Source organism: Malurus melanocephalus, unplaced genomic scaffold (assembly GCF_030028575.1).
Source record: "Malurus melanocephalus ecotype Western Australia unplaced genomic scaffold, MMel_1.1 scaffold_98, whole genome shotgun sequence".
Classification (NCBI taxonomy): Eukaryota; Metazoa; Chordata; class Aves; order Passeriformes; family Maluridae; genus Malurus; species Malurus melanocephalus.
In genome coordinates, this window is record NW_026623330.1 from 1,518,727 (window position 1) to 1,542,685 (window position 23,959).

Here is a 23,959-nt window from a genome sequence, read left to right on the forward strand (position 1 = left end):
TGAGGGACGGGAGCGGGGATTTAGGGGCGCCCCGGCAGCGGCCCTGTCCGTCCCTCGGGCGCAGCCGGTGTTGCAGCGGCTGGTGCTGGTGAGGCTCGGAACGGCCCCCGGGGCGCGGAGCCGCTCGGGCCCGCGGCGGGTGCGGGGCTCCGGCCGCTCCCGGGCGTGTCGAGCCTCCCGAGCCCCGTGCGGGCCGCCCCGATAATCGGCCGGTTCCAGGAACGGTGCGGGTTTGTGTCACAGGCTCAGTGCGGGGTTCGCCGCTGACATCGCTGAGGGAGCTGCTTCGGCAGGAAACGTGTGCGCGATCAGGSACAGAGAAGCTGGTTGGTATCTAAACATTTCACAAATGGCCAAAAATTATCTRTTCCTCCACCAAGCAGGCACTTATCCCAGGAAACGTGCCCTGGCAAAGGTCGTTTTATTTACCCTTTATATTTCCCAATTTGCAGCACACGGATTAAAAGAAAAATTCTCTGTGTCAAAAGGTTGTTTTCTCAATAATGGTCTTATGCAATAAATTACAGCCTTTCTACTGCTTTYACCCTTTACTTAATTACCCTTGCTTCTGAAGGCAGTTAATGATGACATTACAACATTACACGGGGTCAGACTGATGCTGGCCTTGGCTGCCCAGGTTTCTTTAGCCAGCCTTGGATTTATTTGGCTGTGCCAATTATCTTCTCCTTAATAATTTCAGTTTGAATTAAGACATAAGGAATCCTGCAAGATCTTTCAGACTCCTGATTTCATACCAGCTTTCAAATTTATGATACTTTATGAGATGATTTATTTACTAACCAACATTCAGTGGGATATGTGAGCAGAATTCAAATTACTCCAAACTATCCAATGCAAAGAGTTAAGTATAAATTATTAAATTTCAGTTTCCTATCTTACCTGCAGCTGTAGCTCTGCCAAGGATTGGGGTCTTCTTGCATCAGGTATTATCCATATGAGACACAGTAGGGTTTGTACTCTAGGTCAAATATAGTAGCAGGTAGCACTCAGAATGCTTTTCTCATTAAATGGCAGGGACAGTTCAGTGCTAGTGGAAGCAGATGATCACAGGCATCTCTGAGTTGTGTTTTTAAAGGCAGGATTGCTGCCTGTGATGGAAAACCAGAGTTACTGAGAGCAGCCAGCAGCTGCAAAAATCTATTTCAGTGAGGGATGGTCTRAGCTCACCAAATGGATGGTCAGAACTTTCAAGCTGTTGGATGGCCAAGCACTAAACAGTCTTAAGGGTCCCAGCTGAAAGAACTGAGGGAACCCAATACAAGACTGCATTGTGTGAGCATCACTGCATCACCTCAATTTAGCCCTAATTTTTAAATTAAAATGACAAAATTCTATTTGAAATATAAGTACAAATGTATTAATTTAGCACATGTTTCTGTTCATGGCTTTCCTTGTATATAGGCAGACCTTTGAATCATGAYAAAAAGCTGATGTTAATGTTTCCATAGTCTGGAGATAAGATAATGGTTGTTTCCTTAACAACAGGTTTTCCCTGTAGGAACAGAGCCTATGGCTGAAACTGTGGCTGACAGGTTGGTTTTGGCCCTGTAAAACTACAATCAGCTCACAAGAGTCCCCGGAGCTTTTTCTGCCCTCTCTTTGCATGTAACTTAGGCAACACATGGACTAAAATTCCTGACCTCGAGATAAGTATTTTTGCACCTGGAGTTAGGTCCTCAGCAGAAACTTCTTCCACAGCATGGTACATGCTGAGCAAAGGCTGGAGGCAGCCACAGGRAAAAACTGGGTATAAGCTGTGTCTGACCAGGGTACCATGCTCTGGGCTTCATGGGCTCTTGACAATCCTCTTCTAAAGGCAAGTCCCAGTCAGGTGGAAGAGGGGGAAAAAGGGCAATCTCAGATTTTTTTAATCATTCAGTGCTGTAAGAGTAAATCCTTTTCTTGGATTATTTCTTCCATTTATCCTACAAAAAGACAATAAAGTAATGCTTATTTATCTTTAATATTTCAGTGTCCCATGTATAAATACAATCATTCTGAGAAAGAGTAGCCTGCAGGCTCTAGAAACAGGTATCTACAGTCAGGAGCTGCTTTTGAAAAAAATTACTTTAATCTTTTGGAATAAGTGTGGGAGACATTTAAATGCCTTTAAAAGCAGTGCTTGAGCAGGCTATAAAACAATAGGTAATATTTCTCCCCCAGAGCTAATGTGAGGCTCAGTTCATTTCTCTGTAATGCCCCCTTCAGAATTTCACTCAGGGCAGTTTAAAGCTTCTAGTTTTGTGAGGAAAGAACATTACATGAGCTTTGGGGTTCCACATGGTTTTCTCAAATCCCATTGCTGCCAGATGCTGGAGAAGACCCAAGGCTGCAGGACAGCCCTGCTTGTAATTTTATGCTCAGAAGCTTTAAGAGGAATGAGGCAGCAGCTGAGCCTGAATGTGTGAATCTTGGCAAACACGGGGTTATGTGAGTGAGAACAGCTTTACTCTTGGTTTGTTTGGTTGTTACCAGTGCAATGTTAAATRCAATGGAAAGAGGCTTAGCATGGGAAAAAAAAAACCAAACCAACAAACAAGGCTCCAGCCCACCCAGTGTGTACAGAGCCCAACAAGGACTGGCAAGGCTGGGGCTCCTGGTGGGCTTCAGCTGGCTCTGACTGTGGCTGTGGAGGGGAGTATGAGCTTCCTGAATGCCCCATTCCTTCCACAGCACGTGTGTGTCCATCTCCTGCTTGTCAAACCCAATGATAGTGTTCTCAGCACCCCCAAATTCTCTCCCTGCCAATGGATTCACTGCTGTCTTTGGATCTGRATTGTCTAAGTTGCAAATTGCCCATCTTGTGTTCCACCCCATCATTCCTGTACACTGACCCCAGCCCCTGGGCCTGGCTCCTTGCTGGCAGAAGGGGGCACAACCTGGTCATACCCTCCCCAGCCAGYTCCCCAAACCTGGCTCCAACTCTGCTGCTCTCTTTCTAAAATCCCTATGGGAACTGCAGAAATTCTGAGCTCTTGTTGCTTCTGGTGCTAAAGCACATTATTCTGGGGTTTGGRGTTTTTTAATTGCTTCATTTTTAAAGCTGAGCTGGGGATAGATCACAGAATCACAGAATCRTTAAAGCTGGAAAAGACATCCAAGATTATCAAGTCCAACCTTTGACTGATCATCCCCTTTTCAACCAGACCAGAACATTCATAACTCCTCAATTACAAAAGCAGGCAGGTCTCAAATCCAGCTGTAAAACAAAATATCCAAAAGAATGGTAAAGAGAAACATTTAAAAATTACAGGAATTTGGTCCTCATTTGCCCTTGTGATCTTCCTAATTTTTTTTTAAATTTATTTAAGGCTTCTGGACTGCCAAGTATCTGTGAAGAAACAGTTTTGTGCAACTGCTCACATCAAGTCCTTGCACTTGGAGAAGACACATTTCGAGAGCCAGGGAAGGTTCCAACTTCCACCCATCTCCAGCACAGCCTCTTGTGATCCAGGAGCTCAGATGGGTTCAGAGGACAGCAAGGTGAGCAGAGCCTGGCAAGGTGTGATGGTGCTGCCAAGGTGACACCCAGAGGCAGAGCTGTTCCCTGGTGCTTTGCAAGGCAGCCTGGGTCAGGCAGTTTCAGTGCTGAGAATTTGCACTGGTTTCTCTCAGAGCTGCAAAACATTCTGGGTTTGTCTCTCCCTGACACTGAAGGTGCCAGAGCACACCTGCAGTGATGCCACCCATCACTGGGGAAGGGGAGAGTCCCTGGGCCACCCAGAATAGCCACGTGCCTGCTGCCAAAGTCACAGCAAGGTTGTACKAGCTGGTATCTCTATTTCAGTGTACCTGGCAATTGCACAAAACTCTAAAAGCCTGAAATCTGATCTGTACGTGGTGAAGAAGTCAATACTCCTCCCTCTGCAGAGACCTTGGGGAGTTAGGATATCCTGCCTGAGTGCTGGGGCACTCCAGAGTGCAACTGTGGCAAAATCCAAAGCTGGGGGAAGGTTGGGGGATACAGTGGCCCTAAGGCTGCATTTTGTCTGTKCAGGTATTGCACCACAAGGCCTTGACAGTWATGTCAGGTGCTGTGGACAATTTTCTGTTAATCAGGAGAAGCAAAGCACAAAATAAACAGTGTGACCTTTCAGCTGCCAAATCATTCACCTATTTTAAATCTACGAGTAAATTTAGTTCTGACATTACAGAACAGCTGAAGATACGTGTTTAAATCAGGCACATACACTGCAAGTTTTCCACATGCACAGGAACATTAACACCAGGCAGCAGCACCCTCCTGCTCCTGCCTGGACAGATGCTGCTGTTCTAYACCAATGGTAGAATTTAAATGGTTAGTAAAGGGAAAGAGCATTGATTACAGACTGGAAGTGAACAGTAGCCTTCAGATCCACAAATCTTAACCGACTGTCAGGAGGTCCATAATGTTTTTTATTGGGGGGGGCAGATGGAGAACATATGGTCAGGTCATCTTTGATGATTTCATTGCCCCTCGTCTTCACAGGGAAAGCCAGAAAAATTAAATTAATGAGACATGTGACTTGAAAGTTACACAAGTCCTGCATGAAAGCTRTTGCCCAGAGTTAAAGTGGCCTTCATTTGATTTAGCTTTTGTTATTTTGCAAGTGAAGTACATGAAATCAGATTAATGCCACTTAATTTTGAATATGAATATCTGCATAGGGCTTAATAGAATGTAACTAATCTACTTTAAAATGTAATTCAGCTCAGGTTTCCTGAGTGTCCCCTTCAAGGAAAGACTCACATCAATAGACTTAATGGAAATTGTTCCTCGATTGTGTTGGCGTGAGATCAAAACATCACCATCATAAAAATAGCCACATCTTGCTCAGATGTCTTTGTTCTGAGAGCATTAACACCCGACCCAGAGCTGAGTGTATACCTGCTGAAATGGAATCAGAAATGACAGCATGAACTGAATTCTCAGTTACAAAAGAGGATAAAATACTGATTTTGGTTTCTCCAGCTGACATGGAGCACGGGCACAGGTGGTCAGGGTCATTTCCATGTTCTGAAGGTGCAAACAATATGCATTGTTTTGATAAGGTTGTTATCATTTAGGCTGTTGTGTTGTTCTAGACAGTGTAATTTCAAACCTGAATGTTGCTAGAACCTTTATTTGCATGAACTCATTGGCAGTACTGGAGAGCAGAGCAGCCTTTCAGCTCACACATACCAGGTAGGTGTCTAAGGTGAGGCACTGAGAATATTCTGCTCACTTTCCCTGTGTAATTTTCATGACCTGATGCATAATCCAGTCTCCAAACCTGYCCAGCTGCCCTGACCCTTCTGAACAACTCCCACAGCCATCCCCTATTGCCACCTACTGCAAACATCACTGAGCAGGCACATCTGGCTCCATGTGACCTTGGGGTTTTCTCAAAATGTCATTGGCTTTCTCAATTAAATATTGCTCAGTAATCTATGCARAAAGAATTCCTAAGTCAAAATTTCAAGTGCTGATGGATCATGGAATATGTTATCCACATCAATCCAATGAGATATACTAAGGTATCTGATATGGACRTGCAGAGTCTTCTCTGGAATAAAAAGTACACTAAACACAGTCTAAGCTTTTAGAACATCAAATCCAGATTCCAGACAACATTAAAACCTTCCAAGTTTGAGTGAGACTCACCAGTCAGTGCTGCTTTCCTCTGCATTTAGGCCAAGAATTAATCTTGATATTCAAAGCCTTCCAAAACCTGCATGTTTTAAAAATAGCAAAATTTATATATCTTTTGAAGTATGGGCTTGTTACAGCTATTTAGGAACCTCTTACTGAAGTCAGATGGATCTTGAACCTCCCCTGGGGATGGTTTAGATGTCAGTGTTCATCCATTAACAGACTGGAAACTGTCCAGGGCAATATTGCAAGAAAACACACCATGTCCAGGCTTTCTTCCTGTTTCTTCCCCTGTTAAACAAGACTCTCTGAGCAATTCTCTACAAATAAATCCAAGGTTAAATATGATAAATAGGGCAAGGAATGCAGAGAAATTCAAATGGGTATTAGCAATGCATCCTGCTCATTGGTCAGCAGGGTATTTCTCTCTAGTGGGAAGGGGAGCATTGAGTAAAAACACTTGGGCAGTGAGAACCTCCTCTTGCCCCAATTCCAGCACTTACTCCTGCTCCTTGTCACTGACAATAAGTGTGTAAAGTCTTACTCTTCATCAGCACAATGCYGAGTGTGTAACTAATTCCACCCAGACACAGAGTCAAGGCAAAAGCTGATGAGACCCAAAAAGGTTTCATGTTGCCTTTCACTGGATATTCTTTTGTAAAAATAAACAACCAAGCTCTCACACACAAGCCAGCAGCTGAAAGAAAGCAGCCACCCTAAGGAAGAAGGCAAAAGGGCAAATCTGGAGGAGAAGCTGGTACATTCCAGGTTTGTGCCAGCTGAAAAACATTGGCTTGGACGATGCAGGGAGGAGGGCATTGCTTGGTGTGCCAGGGAGCTCCCAGCTCTTACAGGAGCAGCCTTCTCTCCAAACCAGGCAGAACCAGATGAACCCTTCAAGAACGACCTTGAGAATAAAAAAATGCTTCTGGATAAGTGCTGGCTAAAAGGATTGAAATTGCATGCAGAGAAAGAGTATTGTCTGGTTCCTCTGATTATAGAGGAAACAGAATTTTGTACTTTCTTTGTAAATAAAAGGGCTGCATCAAAGCACCTGAGTGATCAATTTTCCCTGCTATTAGAAACAATCTTCTGGGCACAAAAGCATCTAAGTGCTTTGGTCAAAGACTGGACATAAAAGCTCCATTCATTTCCTCACAGAAAGGCAGCACCTTCATCCCTTTGACTGCAAGTGCACAGAGCTTGAAAAGCCAAGGATGCATGAAGGGAACGTGTTGGGGACATGATGATGCTGACACTCCTGTGCCCTCAGCCCCATGGTTCACTGACAGAAGCACAAAGCAGGTGTAAAGCAGCTACCAAGTGATTTTGGGTGGGTAAAAATGACTCTACAAGGTGCAGAAATCAGAAGCACACAGCCCTCTTCATGTTTGTGTGCCATGAAGAAAACACAGATGTGACCTTTGTCAGCAGTCAGTGCACTCATTAGTGTGGCAGAGATAATAACTCGTACACATGAAAATCTGACCTACATATGCTACAAAAGAGGAAAAGGCAACAATTTACTTGAGTCTCTATTATACTGTTAATGATGATAAGCTGAAAAACTAGACCATAATGCAGGAAACTTGTAATTAAAAAGCATCAATTATCATTTTGTCCTTGTAGGGGACATTAGTCAGGTTTGCTTTCCACAGTCCCACTGGGAATACAGATGGACACGTAGGGTTGTGTGATTCATTGTGGAAGAGTCAGAAAGGAAGCAACTCAGTGGGAAAAGATCAGCTTCAAGAAGAAAAAAAACAGAAAAGGAATTATTAAAGACACCCCTTTGAGTGTTTCTTGCTTGACAAAGCACAGGTGTGTGTCAGGTTGTTTCTGACTGAMCAGCCCTTGCCTCCCTCCAGCCATGACTAAAATGGATTTCTGCAGTGYACACAATGTTCTGAGGCTCCAGGGCTGAGCCAGCTAATACCTTCAGTCATGCTGAACATGCCATCCTTCTGCAGAGATCAACTGGTCCCCGAGCTCCTGGGAGGAACGTGAATCTCTCTTCAGAAGGATGCAAATTCCTTTTTTCTGCTGCCTGAAGGTCCCTGACCCCGGCCAGGGTGGACAGAGGCTGTTTGAGGCTCAGCACCCACAGGTGGAACCAGTTTTTCAACAGTGCCAGTGTGTGCTCTAAGTCCATTTAGAGTTGTTCCTGCAGTTGTTCCTGCCTTGAAAATGTGATCCATCACTTTGTGTGCAAGGACTGCACTCAGACACCCTTGGCTTTGTGTGACTCCAGCTCTGCCATGGATCACTCTGCAGAATCACAGCTCACCTCCAGCCACCCCCGAGCTTTTGCCTCTGAACAGCTACTGCAGCTCTCAGCGTTCCTAAATAAGAATGTCTTGCTCTTTGAAACTCCTGTTCCTTTAATYGGCATGAAGTTGAAATGAAAATATGAAAAACAGCTCAAACAGTAATAAAATCAAACCTAAGCTTTGCATTGTGGGAGACTGTGAGATTTTAATCATGCTTTAAATAATTTTAAATTATTCAAAAGCRATCTATATTTCCTATTGACAATCTCACCTTAATTTAATAACCCGTGTGGCTGTAATTTTCATTAATTGACTTACACTCTGACCACATCTTAATAGACTTGACAGTTTTTTCCCCCTATTACACTCTCCCACCCTATATCAAGCAGRGATATCAAATTGATCTTTTCCAGTAACACCATAATTCAGCCCACTTAAGTCAAAGCTCTCATCTTTGTCCCATCTTTGTGAACTTCTCTGTCCCCTCTGCTCCTGGGGACAGACCAGCAGCCCTCTTTTTCACATCCTTGGAAGCACTCACCCTCACACAAGGCAGAGAGTTTCCTATGCTGTTTGGAGCTTGAACCACTGCAGAAAGTGCCACTAGGAGAYGGGCTGGGAGGATGGTGAGAGCCCCAGGGAGCTCAGGAGTTTGGCTCAGGTTAATTCCATGAGGACAGCACTCACTCAGGGCTCTGAGCAACACAAGCTCCAGGAAAGACTCTTCTGCCCTTGTAGCGCTGTCTCATTGATTTGCAAAGTGAAACTGTGTCAGTCACAGTGGAGACTTGGCTCTGCCTGCAGTTAAAAAATGAATAAACAACGAGGCAGTGCAGAGGATTTAAAGCCAAGCTCTCCCTACACGGAGCTGACAGTGCWTTGTGGAAACAGGTGATTTCAGCAGCCAAGCTCCTCTGCAAGCACTCAACAGGGCTTGGATTCTGGCAGCTGAATAGCAGGGTAAGAGGATGGTTTCTCTGGAAGCACACATTGCCAGGCTGGTGCATCACACAGGCCCCTTGTGCCTCAGGACTCCACATCCCCATCCCGGACTGGGAGCAGCAGAAATGAAGCTGGATCAATGGTGCCATTACCTGCAGAAGGGTATTTGTTAATATATCTATCTTCTGCTTCTCCTAGTGGTCACCTGATGACAACAAACACAGGAATGTTTGGGACAAACCACCTCCACCGTGCTGATGCTGTCACAGCRCATTCCCCAGAGCATCACCAACACCATGAAGTGTGGGGCTGTAAAGGTGACTGGACTGATGGGCTGTTTCTTCCCAAACCTTCCACAGTCTGGAGGGTTTCTCTCCACCAGTCCTGCTCACTCCTTTCTGTCTTTCCTTTCATCTTCTTTTAACTTTCTTCACTGTAAAGAGCCTTCTTCCCAAGATCTCCTTTTATCTCCTGAGTAAAACACTAAAACAAAAAGACAACTACGGAAAAATCAGGGCAGTAACCAGAGGACAATGAACTGTCACACTGGTCACTTCTGGTTTTTGTTCAGTGAAAAAAATTGTTATATTTTTTGTCATTGCCTCAAAGGAGACCCTGATTTCATCTCCCACTCCTATCTTTGAGTATTACACAGAAATATATTGCTAATCTATTCATTTCAGAGGCAGATTCCATCTTTGCTATAGTATAGTTTAGTTGTGGAGTTTCTCCTCAAACAATACCTGTTGGATCTGAATTCCTCTTAACCATGGGAATGTGGTCAGAACTGGGGTCCATTTCCAACAATCACCATTAGAGCTTCACACAGAGTCCAGATCCAGGTTGATGAGGGCAGAGCCYGGGAGCCTTTGCAGTGTCTCCCTTGCCCTCTGCTGCTTTGTGCTCAATCTTTCATTTCAGCTTCATGCTGTTACTCTGTCATCAGTCTTTGCAGTGACTCTCTCCCTGAGGAAACTGTGATTTCTTTTGCTATTATATTTAAAATTTAACTACAATGATTATTTCCTGCAGTGGTGACATTTTTTTTCAGCCTTCCCACACARCATGTTTGTGGCTGGTGAGAAAATAAATTACCTATATAAATATAAATGCTCACATTTAGCTGAAGCCTCCCATGCAAGCTACATTCTCATGACTGCTCAACTGTCTAATGGGAGCACTTGTGATTTAAAGTGGAACATTTCAAAGCATGAAGGCAATAAGCCCCACTYTCTGTGATTCCTTAGACATGTAAGATTGCTTATTACCTCCCAAATAACTGCAAAAGTGATATTTYTTCTGCTTTTACCTATTCAGAAAGGCCTTAAAATTCTAAACAACAAAACGTGCTGGCATTTTAAATCTGTCCTGATACTTTATTGYGTTCAGTTTGATTTCTAGTTTAATTGCTGGGGTTTTTTCCCCATTTGATAACCCTGTTTTTCTCAAAGTTGGTTTCCTTAACCTGTGCTTATCCTCTCCCTGTGTAGCCACTCTGACAGTGTGATCTGCAGCCTCCCCTTCCCCCAAAAGCTGGGGCTCAAAACAGCTCTGTGATGAACTGCAGCACGAAGAACGTGAACTGAACCAAGCTCACCAAGCAGCAGGTACAACAACACCACAGAAAAGTRAATAAACGGTGAGGTTTATCAGGAACTGCTCAAAGCAGTGGCCCAGCATTCACAAACAATTCACTGCCCGATGGCAGAGAGGAAGAAGCCACGGTGGGCGGGTTTAGGACACCGTTCTGTCAGAGTGGCGGAGGTCGGGGAGAGGCGGGCGAGCGCTGCGAGCACCGAGAAGTCCCCGCGGTTAATTTATTTATTATTACTCGATGTACGAAGGGTCGGGACGGGGCTCAGCCCGGCTCTCCGCCCCTGCGGTGCTCCCGGTGGCCAGCAGGGGTCAGACCCTGACCGGCCGCGGGTTTCGGTGCTGGCGGGCGGCACCGGCCCCGCCCGGCCCCGCGGATCGGCCAAGGAGCGCGCATTACACCGGGAACGGGGACTGCAAATGGGGAAGGAAAGTAACAGTGGAGAGCAAGAAGGGTCTTGATTCAAGTTTTTCTGGATGTCACCCCTAAAGCCTCTCCTCTGCAATCGGAAAAATATTTCAGAGTTACCCCCAAGGAAGGCTGCGGATAGGGAAGGCTCATCCAGGATGCGGGAGAACCGCTCGGGCAGGGAATGGCACATGCCCAGGTCCCTTGTGCTATTCCTTTATTCTGCTCAAAAAAGTAAATATTTACCACCACACCTCATTTTCCATTTGCTGAGCTCAGCTTGGTGACAATGCAGAAATCTCGTTTTTGTTGTTGTTTTCAATAATGTGTTGTTTGAGCTCTAATCTGAGCTTTGATTTGTTCAGTAACAGATTCAATACACATTTCCCAATATTCCCAATGGGATAATGAGGCTTATTTGGCACATGCTCATATCAGGACTCCTTGTGTGACTGTTTATTCAGGGTCCATTTACCTTGCCTTCACTGGTGACATACGCTGATCTGTTGTCCCACACTCTGAAATATTTTTGTCATCTGCAAGACAAAACAGAAGGGCTCAAAGCAGTGCACAGCACTTTGAGAAATGGACAGTTCCCATGTTTCAGTAGGGCAAACCACTTATATTAGACTCAATCCAAAATCATTTAGGATTATTCCAGACAAGAGAAAAGCTGAAAGCAAGCARTGAATTGTCCCATTGCTGCTCCATCATGCCCAGATGATTTTCTGAAGCTTCCCAAACCCCAGTGTTTTCCCAAGSTTTGCCAAAGGCTAGGAAAGGTTTGTGGAGGAACTTTCACCTTTGTAATTTAGTAAAATACTTATATGAATGCAAGCACTCCCCCACTCAGTTTTTAAAACAATTTAGTGCATTTACCGGCTGTTAAATGGGTTCAGGATTCCAGATCTGAGTGCCTGGAATCTGTTGCAGAGAGAGTATCTTCCAAATTCCAGTCCATCCAATGGACCTGTGGCTCATCACGAATAAAAAACTTCACAGGCATTCATTGCAATATGAATGTGCAAGATCCAGTGCAAAGTTCAACTCAGAGCTTTCTTTATTAAAATACCTTTCCACATTCCTTATACTAAYGCATTTGCATGGACACTCATGGGATGCTGAAAGAACATTTGTCAACAGAAGAGAGCTATGAAGTCAGTCAGTTGTGACAGGCTCATGATATAAACAACATTTGCACAGGGAACAATAAATTAGAGATATTAATCAGCAACTGGAGTTTGACATTTTAAACATTTGGAATGGAGGATATAAACCCCTTTTGTGTTTCTTGCTGGTTTTGCATTTTTGATACAATGCTTAAAGAAGTAATTATACCTGTCTATACAAATCCATGGCCTGGTTTATCACACTACAAAGAAAAAGTATAGCTACAGAATTCCATTCTGGACAAACTGGGCCCAAGTACAACTTCAGATAACTCCTAAAATCAAAGGAATAAGGATTGTACATAACAGGATTTTTARGTACAAACTCACTGACCTGGGTGTAGTATAGACACTCAATGAAGACTTATCATAGAATCATCCAAAGTAACTGTGATGGACAATCATTTCTTGAAGGACCAACACATCAAATTAACCAACAAGCATCAGAACTTTTAAAGGGAAAAGCAATTCAGCAAAGAATAAAGACTGTGCCTCTACTGATAAAAGCTCTTGGTAAAGTCAGAATCTCTGAACAGTTATTCAAGTTTTTAGGGAGCCCAGAGCTCACTCTTCCCTCAGGCCCTCCCTGGAGTGTCACATCCCTGTGGGTATAACTGAGCTGGCTCCAAGCCTGGTGGCAGTCCAGCTGCTGCAGCACAGGGAGCTCAGCACAGGCTGCAGGATCATGTCAAGGGACATCCAAGGCTGGCCAGGCTGTGCTGAGCTCTGTTCTGCCACAGATAACCAACACTGACAACCAACTTAGCGAGTTTAAAGCAAGCTTAGATATTTCTATGTCCTACTGCTATCACAGTAGTTGCTGTGCTGTAGAAATGTGCTTCCTCAGCTGTAGCTCCCCCTTTGTTTCCTTAGAGCATGATGAATTGGAGGTAAAAAAAAGGCAAAATTGCATTAGCAGGAGAAATTACAGATGAGGACCTGGGTCAGTGGTTTCTAGAGCCACTTTCCTATGAGAATTTTTATTTGTAATTTTTTTTCCATTAAATGCTTTAGGAACATCTCTATTGTTCCTCCTAAGGAAATAAACTTTGAAAAGACGAGTCTGGCAAACYCATAAATAACTGCTGCAAAGCCTTTGAAACATTTGCAACATCTTCCATCTTGGCTTGTTTTCTTCTCCCAGTGGATCTTCAAGGTGACTGTTCTAGGTAGCATCAGGATGCCCATATATTCTCTGTTGGCAAAAAGAGCAAAAGAGGAAAAAACCAAGATGTGAGTTTAACTGTGCGCTTACCCTCTGTCCTGTAACATTCCTCAGAACCCTCTACAATGAGCTAATAAATACAGTTCTCTGGGGAGATGTTGCTATTATTTTCATCAGATATAARAAGAAATAAGACAGTGGGAGATTTAGGGTAACAATTACAAGCTAGATTGCAAAACTGTTAATCACCAGCATGTGCAAGTGGATGCTTGCTGATAAAATTTGGATTTTGAAGGGAACTGCTGGCACCTAACACATCCGAAAGTCAGATCCCTTTATTTCCCATGAGATGTTCAGATGATCAGACTGCCAGCTTCAGTCCCAGGAGAATGAAACCCTTTCCCAAAGGGATGGAATCTCACAGGGAGCAATGCATTAATTTTGGACACCAYGTTCCTGCAAGAGCCGTGCCAGAGGTGATCTGCAGCACAGAATCCTGGCACTGGGAAGCACAGAAGGCAATGTGCAGATGGAGCAGTTCTCTACACCAGCCAGTGAGACTGGGCAGAGAGAGATCCCAAACTTGATTCCTTTTACATGATATGACAGAAATAATTCTGCCCACTGGGGATTTACAACTGTCAAGTCTTTCCTGACATCGGCTGCCAAAGCAAGTCTCCCTCCAAGAAATTTCTGCCCARAGTACACGATGGCCTCTGACCTAACAGTTCAGTCTGTCAGTGCCAAGGTGTCTAATTCCTTTTGTGGACTTACMCCCAAAGGATTTGCCCCATGAGTCAGAGGAATTCCTGGTTTATAATTCAGTGTTTATTTCAGAGTATCACCTTGTTTTCCATATCCTGACTGCCTGAAATCCCCCCTCAATTCTAAATGGACACATCCTTCATCTTCCTTTCCTGTCTGAAACCACTGTGCCATGTTACTGGGCACAGTTAAACACATGCCAGGTTCCCCTTTGGAGCTGGCARTGGGAATTCCTTTACCACTGAGAAAATGTTTTTGGGGTCACTTGAAAAAGATGAGAAAGCAGCTGAATAACACCTCGAAATCCCTCCAAAGAGATGTAAATTCTACAGGTTTCTGTCTCAGAGGGCACGTGCTGAGGTTGGACAAATAGGCAGCTGAAAGTACATGATGTCCTCATGCACTGCCAGTCCTGCTGTACCCCCAGGACAGAACCAAACAAACACACACATTCACATCCAGCAGGCAGCAGGAGAGGAGGAGACATGAAGTCAGAACGTGCTGCTGAGGTAAATTTGACACAATACCAATTAGTGTTTGGCGAAGTGGCTATCTCATTGTCAAGATATTTCCTTCAATATGTTTTCAGAAACTGGGACCATTAAATAACTTAGAAAGATTGCCAGCTCTGATTTCAGGAAGGAAACCTCCTCCCAGTTCCTCTCTAAGTAATTCATTTCTTTTGCAAATACTTCCTATGGATAGCATTTAAGATAGAAATTTCTGAAACAGAGGAGATGGAGGGAAGCGACCCCTGACATAAAACTTTAGGTTCCTTTCTAAATGACTTAAAGATCCAAGAYATTCAGGTTCAAGGAGCTCTGGACTACAGATCAGTCACAACCAGTGTTACAGTTGGGCCTTTACGTAGTTTGAGTAATTCAAACTTCGATAGTTTTTCTAGTGCACCACCTATCTTGACATAATACAAACAYTTTCAATGCAACTGTGTCCATACAGAGTGTTTACTAAAAGCCTGAACTCAATTTTGTGATGGTCTCTCAGTGGAGAAGAAGCAACGTTCCTAAATTTCCCTGCTGGATTATATTTATTCTGACAGAATCTATGTAGGGCCAAATGCACAAAAGCAGGACTGGCAGCCATTAAAATAATTTGCTGCATCTTCCTTCTCCACAGTGCAGTTTTCTGTTCTGCCTGTGACTTCTGGAAGAGCAATGCAGAAATGAGTGTTACAGATTTTATCTGAGCACTGGAACTCACATTATTGGAATTTAGGGAGTTAAAGGAAAATCAGGATCTGATGAGTCTCCACCAGCATTGCTGAAATGAAAAGGCTGTGCATCCTCCCTGAAAACAGAGCTCTTAGCAAAACACTCCTCTCTGCTCTGGTGTCCTTTGTCTCACACTTCTGGAACATCTATTACTTCCTAAACAGAGTCGAATTCTGTAAGTTTTTTGACAGGCCACTCCAGCTGAGTGATCCATCTGATATTCCATKTGATTCAGATGCCAGCAGACCAGCCAAGCTCCTGAAGGCCCCTTCCACTSACAAAGTGAGGGAGCAGCAGAGCAAAAGCGACTTCAACTCTGAGCCAGACACTTAATTTGGCTATCAAGAAGCTCAACAGCTGGGGAGGAAGTTTAAGCCACTTGGTCACTTTATAAGGAGCATTTTCCTTTTCATGAGTAGGATCAACAATTCTTCATTTGGACCAAACTTCTGAGATCCATCACTATTAAGCATATGTGAAAATTAGCTTCTAAAAAAAAACCAAAACAGTTGCAAGAAAATAATGATAAAAGGCATCTTAGTAGCCCCCTGCCTCTTCTGTGCTCATTGGTGTGGCCTGGAAAGCATTGAGAAGCAAATAGAGGGGATGGAAAATCTATAAAGAAATTCATCTGTCCAGTCCCATTTGAGATCACTTATTTGGAGAGTTCAAAAGAGGGATGGTGCTGCTTTTTGTCCCTTTTTTTGGAACGAAGTGAGAATTTAAGAAGCAGAAGACAAGGAAGGCTCTGTTCTTTTGCTATGTCCTTTAAAGCACTAATAAATAAGGAATAGTTACTGTGCCAACACATGAACAGTTTATCTAAGGAGGGGACAAAGTCTCAGACATGAACTGAATAAGGCAGCTTCTAGGAAGACTCCAGCAAGATGTGCAAGTGTTATAAAACTGACTTTGCTCTGGGGTGTTTCTGAAAATGAGATTAGTTTTACAGAATAACTAGTTTTATTACCCTTCTACTGTTAACAGGAGAGTAATAAAAGAAACACAAAGAAAACACTGCCCTCAGCTGACACTTTTCTTCCTTGAATCTGACATTACTTCAKAGATTGTGTGGTTTAGCAAGCTTTAATAGCCCAATTAATTATGAGAGTGATTCACACGGGGTGGTCAGTGTATTTCCACTGACTTAGTRTAATACTTCCATGGAGAGATATTTTACTCCTTTTGGCCACAGGAAAACAAAAAAACTATCTTCATGTCCATTATAAATTATGTAGGCTGTGGAAAAGAGAAGACAAAATCCTCTACCTGCATTTACACCTCGTGTCTGTCACTGCCACCTCTGACCATTCTTTATTTCGTGTTGGACAGGGACAAACTTTCTTCTGCATGACTCTCCAAGGAATGCCTGGTATAACCCAGGGGAGGGTTCAGCTCAACATATTTTTAGAAAACTCAGAGCAAGGAATAAAAACAAACCTTTAAACTAAGAGAGACAATGACACTATAAACCCTCCTGGCCTGTGTTAATATGAGTCTGTTTATTGTAACACAATCTGTGACCTTCAGTGCACTGCCAGTGTTGTAAATAATACAATGGGCTGCCTGTGTATCCCATGGGGATGGGAGTGCTGATGGAGCCTTTCAAAACTCAAATGGATGCCATAAGCTGACGTAGACTCTGCTATTGTGATTTTTATTTATGAGTCTCTCGTTTTTTTCTTTTTAAGTACAAGTTCCAAAGTCACAAAGTGGATGGCAGAAAAAACAACCTTCTGCTTAGTCTGAGTTTGGATTTGATAGCTTATCTAACATTCATAAAAGTACTCCTGAAATGTGAGTTCCCTACTTCTCAGATCTCCTGAGAGCAGAGTAACGGTTCATTCAACACATTTCTTCTATTTTAAAAAATTCTGTGTTTTGTCACTGGCTTCTTAGCACTATGAAGCTGTTCACCACTTACAGAACCTTCACAAAACTCCACATTCTTTAGCTGAGATGCTCTATGTATGGATGGTACTATTCCCAGTTCTTGGTTAGAACAGCATAGCTGTGACCCAGCTATGGCCCAGCTTTGTTCTCTGCAATAAAAACTGCCTTCAAAATTTCCTACAAGGCCTCAATTTACTGCCAGCCCTTGGAATCACCCCACCTGCTCTATCAGTGGATGAAAAACCAGAAGGAAACAGTCACAGACAGTGAATAAAAGGGACTTCTAAAGGGACTTCGGACTGATCACCATTCCTGCTTGGCTTAACTGCTCACACCTTGGAAAGGAGCTCACCTCTGCTCATTCCAGTCCCAGGATGAGTGAACAGGCACAGCCCCAGGAGATTCTCTGGCACTGAACAGCCTGGAGCCTGACAGAGGGGTCTGGAACAGCAGCTCTGTCCCCACTGATGCATTTTCCAGTTTGGATTATCATGTGCCAATCTGCAGTGCCTCAGCTCCAGCAGGAACCATCCATCCCTCACCTTGTGCCACCCTGCCAGCATTTGTGRCACAGATCCAAAGCTGTGTTTGTGGCACAGATCCAAAGCTGTGCAGGTGCTCCACATGAACTCCTGCAAGATCTTTATTTGTGCACAGCCCCTTCCATGGACTTCTCAAACTGACCACTCTGTAAGTCTGATTTGTAAACTTACGTAAAATGTCTGTCCTGCAAAGCTCCTGAGCAACAAATAAACCATCTTCAACACCATCTCAGCAGATACACAACAATCTCCACCCATGTCACTGTATTTAACTGCTTGCATAAAATGTATACTTACAGAATGCCTGCTTTCCATAGAATCTGCAAAAAAAATACAAATTATTAAATGGTACATTGCAGAGTGACCAGTTATACTGTCCAGAAAACACAGATTTAGGTACTTCAACCTTTTTGTTCACTTTGCAATGATGCGAAATTCCTGCCTACATCTAAGGTTCAAGTTCTGGACTTTAAGGAGTATCCAGATTCTGGTTTAATCCAAGTACAGGGGTGAGAKCAGACATTTCAAAGACCACAGGACCTGTTTGGCAGCTTTCCTGATCACGTGTTGGAGCAGAAGTCTCTACTGAGGGCACAATCTGTTACTGGACAAAAGAGAGTCTTCTTTTAGAGGCAAGTTCTCAGGARCATTTTACTTCCTAATCCAATTCCTTGCCAGGAAAATAATGTATTGCAGAAATCCAGTAGGGGATACAATTTTCAGGGCCAAATAACATCTTGCAAAGACACCTGACATTAATAAAATGTTGCTTGTTCCCAGTGAAAAACCTGAGGGCCAGCAAGCTCTTTCCAYTTTGGGTCAGTGAAGTCTGGACCACAGGCTTTTTTCAAAAAAAAAGTGGATTTAGTTATTCAGAAATTCCACAGAATACATCCAAATATCAAAACATAAATATTTCTTTCCTCTCTGAAAGTAACTACAGTTTTAAGAAACAACTTGAAGTGTTGTTAAAAGTGCTCATCTATATGTTGTCTTGAGATATTTCACATGTGACAAAAGTAAATGCTGAATCTTGAAGGGTATTTTCTTGGAAAGTCTCATCAGATTCACTGAAGAGAAGCTGTGTGAAGGAAATTCATCTAATATTCAAAACAGTCTCCAATGGCCAGAACACTGATGTAAAGTTTGGAAGATTCTCTGCAATCACTAAATAAAGGATATTGTGCAGAGTACTGCTATTATTATTAGACCCTAATAAAGGTCTTTTAGAAATTCCCTTGTCAGSAGCAGAAGTAATGAGAAAGCTGAACACAGGTGAAGGTCTCTGGCGTGGTACATTCTGAATTTTCCACCCAGAACTTTCAGCCTAAGCAAAGGATTAAAAACTGAGGTGACTACAGCATGGACTTAATTTCAGCATAAAATTGATCTCAGTGTTTGGCAAGATTGATCCACTTATGTTTAGACATTAAGAAATGAAATAAGAAGTTAACAAAAATTTTTTTGTGTCCTGAAAGCCATCAGAAATTAATAAAAACACTGCTGACCCAGTGCTACATCAAAGCTTGGCTTTAAGTGGACAAAACCATCCATAAGGTTTATGAAGCGAAGTATTAACAAGCTGTCGTTTAGTCTCTGTCACAATGTATTGTTCTCACAGGAAGGAGGAAATGAGAAATTTTGTGTAAATTCCAGACTTCAAACAACGGGATGTTGGCTACCCAAAGCTCCGAGGTCACAGTGACAGCTCTCCTGCCTCCTTGTTACCTGTCACCCAGATCCTCAACGCTGGGGTTTTCTAGCTGAGTGTCACAGCTCTGCCAGGAAAATGTCACACTCTGTGTCCCCYGGCCAGTGCTGCTGCAAGGCTGGCTGCTTCCTACCAGGTACCACTCAGGRGAGCCAGCAGGGAGCCACTAATAATAATAAAGGCACAAAAATACAGTGCTTTTGCTGATTCTTTGCTACGTCAATCTTTTCACAACCTTTTTTCTTTCATTGTTGTTAAAAAAAAAAAAAAAACCACACACACATAGAAAAGAGGTGGGTTTACTTTTTTACTGATTTTACTGTAGGACTGAGACACTTTTCATAACACCTGGCTTTCCCTCACTGCCAAAAACAGGGAAATGAGAAATGCTGGATTCTAGACATGCAGAAAAATTGGTCAAGCTCCATGTTTTGTGAAAGGTATCAGAGCTAAAGGTCTGACACTGGTGATTGCTAAAATAKTCCCAAGTCTAAAAAAGGTGGGTGGTTTTATGGATGTCTGATGGATCTAAACTCTTGCTATTGCCTCTAGTTGATGGCGTTTTAAATTCAAAGAACACATTTTTACAAAGGAACACATATACAGGAATTTAAAACACTGTCACCCCCACCTGCTCTATCATTTCTTTGAGAATATTGAGATGAGAATATGTTCCTAAACAGCTGCAATTGTCAATCCACCTCTAAGCACCTCCAGCCCTGGGGAAAGCCAAAATGTCAGAGTAGGAACTGAAGGTGCTGAAGTGCAGACACACACRACGTACTGCCAAGCCCTTCACTGGAGCAGCAGCTTCCATCAGGGAATCTTGGCAGGCAGCTTGGGATCAGCTCTGACAGGGGGCACACACGTAATCCAGCTTTGCATTGGAGGTTCAAGTGAGGTCAGAAGCTCCCTGCATATTTGTGCCTTACTGAAACCATCTGGCTTTGCCTGATTTTTGGCTGAAAGTATTGTAAGCACTTGGCTCTAAAATCAATGTCTCACAGATTTAGGCTTTAGTCTAGAATATGTCTAGAAGCCTAAAGATCCAAAGAGTTTTTATTTTGGAGAGGGGACAAGTTATTTGCATGGTTTTGGACTGCCTGCAACCATCATGTGCTCATAATACCTGAGTTCTGAACAACACCACGAATCCCCAGAGCCTGTGAGTTCTTTCTGTGCTGGAAAGGATTCAGTGGGAAATTCTGGCTAAGATGTAGGTGTTAAGCCTGAGGCTCAGTAGCAGGAAAGTATTTGAGCAGATTTCCTGATTGCTAGAGCTGATTTCAAATAGGTTTGTTCCAAACCTCTGAAWGCAGTGGGGATTTCTCATGCCTCTTTCCACTGGGATATATTTATTTTTCCATAGTACATTGTTGGTTGCTGTAGGACTCTTAGAATTTCCTGTCTCACTGCTGCAATTGCTTCCAAGTGACCAATTCATTTTTCCAGGCTTAGCAGCATAAAGGCTGGCTCTGCATTTTGTTTGCTGGATTTCCARTTTCTAATAAGAAACTGGGAATTTTTATCTTGCAATAAGCCACCATGAGCTCCATCCAGCACACGTGAGAGCAGTGCAAAGCCTATCAGTGGCTTCTGTGAGACCCAGCAAAGACAGAGTTCACTGAAGGAGCAGGAATTACCAATARCATCATCTTCCACAGGAAATGTCCTGGAAAAACGTAAGGAAATCTGTGAGTTGGACTTGGCTCTAGTTCTTGTCAGCAACACGAACAGAACTGTTCGTGAAGAACCGGGATCGGTGTTGAGGGAAGGGCTGGAGCTGAGATAAAGAACCAGCRTGGAGATGCTTGGGCTTCCTGCCCCTACTGCCTCCTGGGAAGATGAAAGGTGTGATGGAAATAAATCAAGCCTGAAAGAGCCTCCACCCACGCTGCTGAACTCATGTGTGACACATCCTGACCCTCCCTCAGGAAGAGCTGCCAGCCTGGACTGCTGGACAGGCAAGGGAGGCAGAAGGGCCACAGCCATTCCATCGTTCTTGGCACTCTGCTGATTTAGACTATTGCCTGTTTTGCTTGAGTTTTGCACTCTCCCAGTTCTTCCTGAACGAAAAGGAGCAACTCTGGGACCAGGATGGATATTCCTGACTCACAATATGCTTTGGCCTTTTCACAAAGCAACCAGAGAATGCAGGATTTTAAGGGAATTACTCCATCCTGCTAAGCCTGAACGAAGCATGTTACTGACCTGACTGACACTAACTGTGATCATTCCCCAAATTTCCATTTGGATGTAAGGTTTGATTTAAAGCTGAGGCTTGAGGTTTTTGGTATTTTATATAAAATACTAAACTAACAGCCCTAATCGCTCTAGRAAAGGCTTTAAACAATACCCAGGTGAGCATCATGAACATTAAATATGTCTCTGAATTAAACTAACCTTTCAATAACAATGCAAGGACAACTTCTTATCTCAGTGATAAGAAGTGATCAGCATCCTCATTAAACCCTCAGTTACAGCAGAGGAAATCCAGCAYCCAACCAGAGACTGACATTGTTTGACTTTCAATCAAAACATACCTGACTAGACTGGAATTTCACAAATTACTGCTTTTCCCACTGTAAATCARTTAACTGTAGTTAACCACATGCAAACCTGGGATCTGAAATGTGCATTTGACAGTTGGTTTCTGTCCATCTTTAATGTAAAACCACCTCCTGAGTCCTGGCACTCAGAACGAGGAAAACAGCACAGCAGGGAGGATGGGAAACCTTATCCACAGTGTGGTGGAGGCATTCAAATRTTGTGGAACAGGGGATAACACAGCCAGCACCAGGAAAATAAAAAGGAAAGGAAAAATGACAGATGCTCAGCACGCTGCCAAAGGCCTGGGGCTTGGGAAAGCTCAGAGCATGATYTGAACTGTGGATTCATGGTTTTGGATAGGGACAAGCAACAGTRTGGAACTCAAAATACTAAAATTGGTTACAACTATGGCATCGGCCTTACTGAGGACAGCAATCAGAGTTGTCAGAAAAATAAAGAGGGGAAATGTTTTAGCTCAGTCACCAAGAATTGTGTCAGACATAACAACTACTGACAGTTCTTCAGCTTCCTCTCTGGTGCACACAATTTCTGGAATGCACATAAAACCCCTTCATAAGACAAAATTGCTTATGAAACACTCAACTCTAATTCGGCCACAATGGTTACCTACCAACAAATAATAATAAGATGATACATAGGTCTTAGGGGTTAAATCTGTCAAACTGCATAGCTGACACCAACTCCCAAACCTGTGTAATTTCCTCAAGGACACGTTTGTCTGAATCACTGCCTTCCTGAAGCAGGTTGCACTCGTGGCCTTTTGCTCAAAAATCTCAAAGAACAGAATGGGAAATCAACTTCTGCACCCACAAGTCACATCCAACATCTTTCACAAGTGGCATTTAATACACTCATATTGATATTTATTAAAGTATAGAGTATTTCCGAGGGATCCTCCTCTGCATTTACACTTTGCCACCTCACAGTCACRCAGCCTATCAAAAATGGAAGGTGGTGTTACATTAAGTGTAAGGTAGCACAACTGCTGGGTGATGCACTGCTTATCTAATTGAAACACTTTTCCTGTCTATCAGTCAGGAAAAGCAGACGTGATTGAAACAATAAAGCGGTGCTGTGTTTCCAAGAATAACTGAAACTGTAGAATGTTATGCATAAAAGAGCAGGTGGACTGCAAGATTAAGRGGTGTTTGCAGATTCTCTGGCTAATTCAGCTCAGTTGTTCCATTWTATCCCATTTTATTGCAGTTCCCACTTTATGGCATTTCAGCCTTTAAAGTGCTCTTTGAATTTCAGCTCTGCTGTACCAGCCTGGAGTTTACATCCTTCTAGTGACAAACACATCCTGTTGTGCCATAAATAGGACTGGTGAAAGGTGTGATGGTCACTCTCACACCTGGGCAGAGCAGGTGAGGGTTATGAAACAGCTTTTTCAGGTTTTTATAGGTTTAGTTCACACTCACCGGAGAACATTTCAGGACATTTGTGGCCTGGGGGTTCAGCCCTAAAATAAACTGTTTTTTCTCATGGTAATAATGCATCAAGTGCTCAGCCATGATCTTTAGTGTSAAAGATACTCTGATTTTCACTGCAAGGCTGTGAAAAAGGTGTGCAACACACAGGCACAGCACTAAGGATTTCAAAATTCCTTTGCCACCGTTGTCACTCTCTAAACACTTTGCCTTAAACCAATGACCTCATCTCTCTGTTTATTCAGCTGTAAAACAGAGATAAAAAATGCCATCTAAGTCCTCACAAGGGAAAATTAAGTAATGTTTTCTAAAGTACGTGGAAACCCTCACATGAAAGATTCCCCAGAGACAGAATATTGTGTCAGAGGTGAGAAATGCCTTATAAAACAGAAAACATAGAAAATTAAAGCAACAACAACCCAAATTTAAAAATGGCACACAACAAAGCCATTTGGTAACCTGAATGGGGACAAAACGTGAACAGTTTGCAGCCCTAATATTTACAAATCTAGACTTCCTAACACAAAGAGAGGAGAGGAAATCCTTTCCGATTTAGCCTTTGACAAACTGTGATGAAATAACCTTCTTTTAACCCACTGGCTCCAAACTCATTAGTGCCAGAACATTTATAGACA

General features: G+C 43.2%; 1 protein-coding gene across 4 annotated transcripts in view; it reads right to left on the bottom strand.

Moving 5' to 3' along the window:
- Positions 1 to 11,884: 11,884 nt before the first annotated feature.
- PECAM1 (platelet and endothelial cell adhesion molecule 1) overlaps positions 11,885 to 23,959 on the bottom strand; it is a 30,267-nt gene continuing 18,192 nt past the window's right edge. For 3 of the 4 annotated variants that reach the window (XM_057368860.1, XM_057368863.1, XM_057368861.1), the window contains 2 exons: positions 17,910 to 17,932; positions 11,885 to 13,210 (listed from right to left, as the gene is read on the bottom strand). In XM_057368860.1, the coding sequence (XP_057224843.1) occupies positions 13,181 to 13,210; positions 17,910 to 17,932 (53 nt within the window). In that variant the 3' untranslated portion in view covers positions 11,885 to 13,180. The remainder of the gene's footprint in view (positions 13,211 to 17,909; positions 17,933 to 23,959) is intronic. The other variant, XM_057368862.1, reaches the window with a different exon arrangement.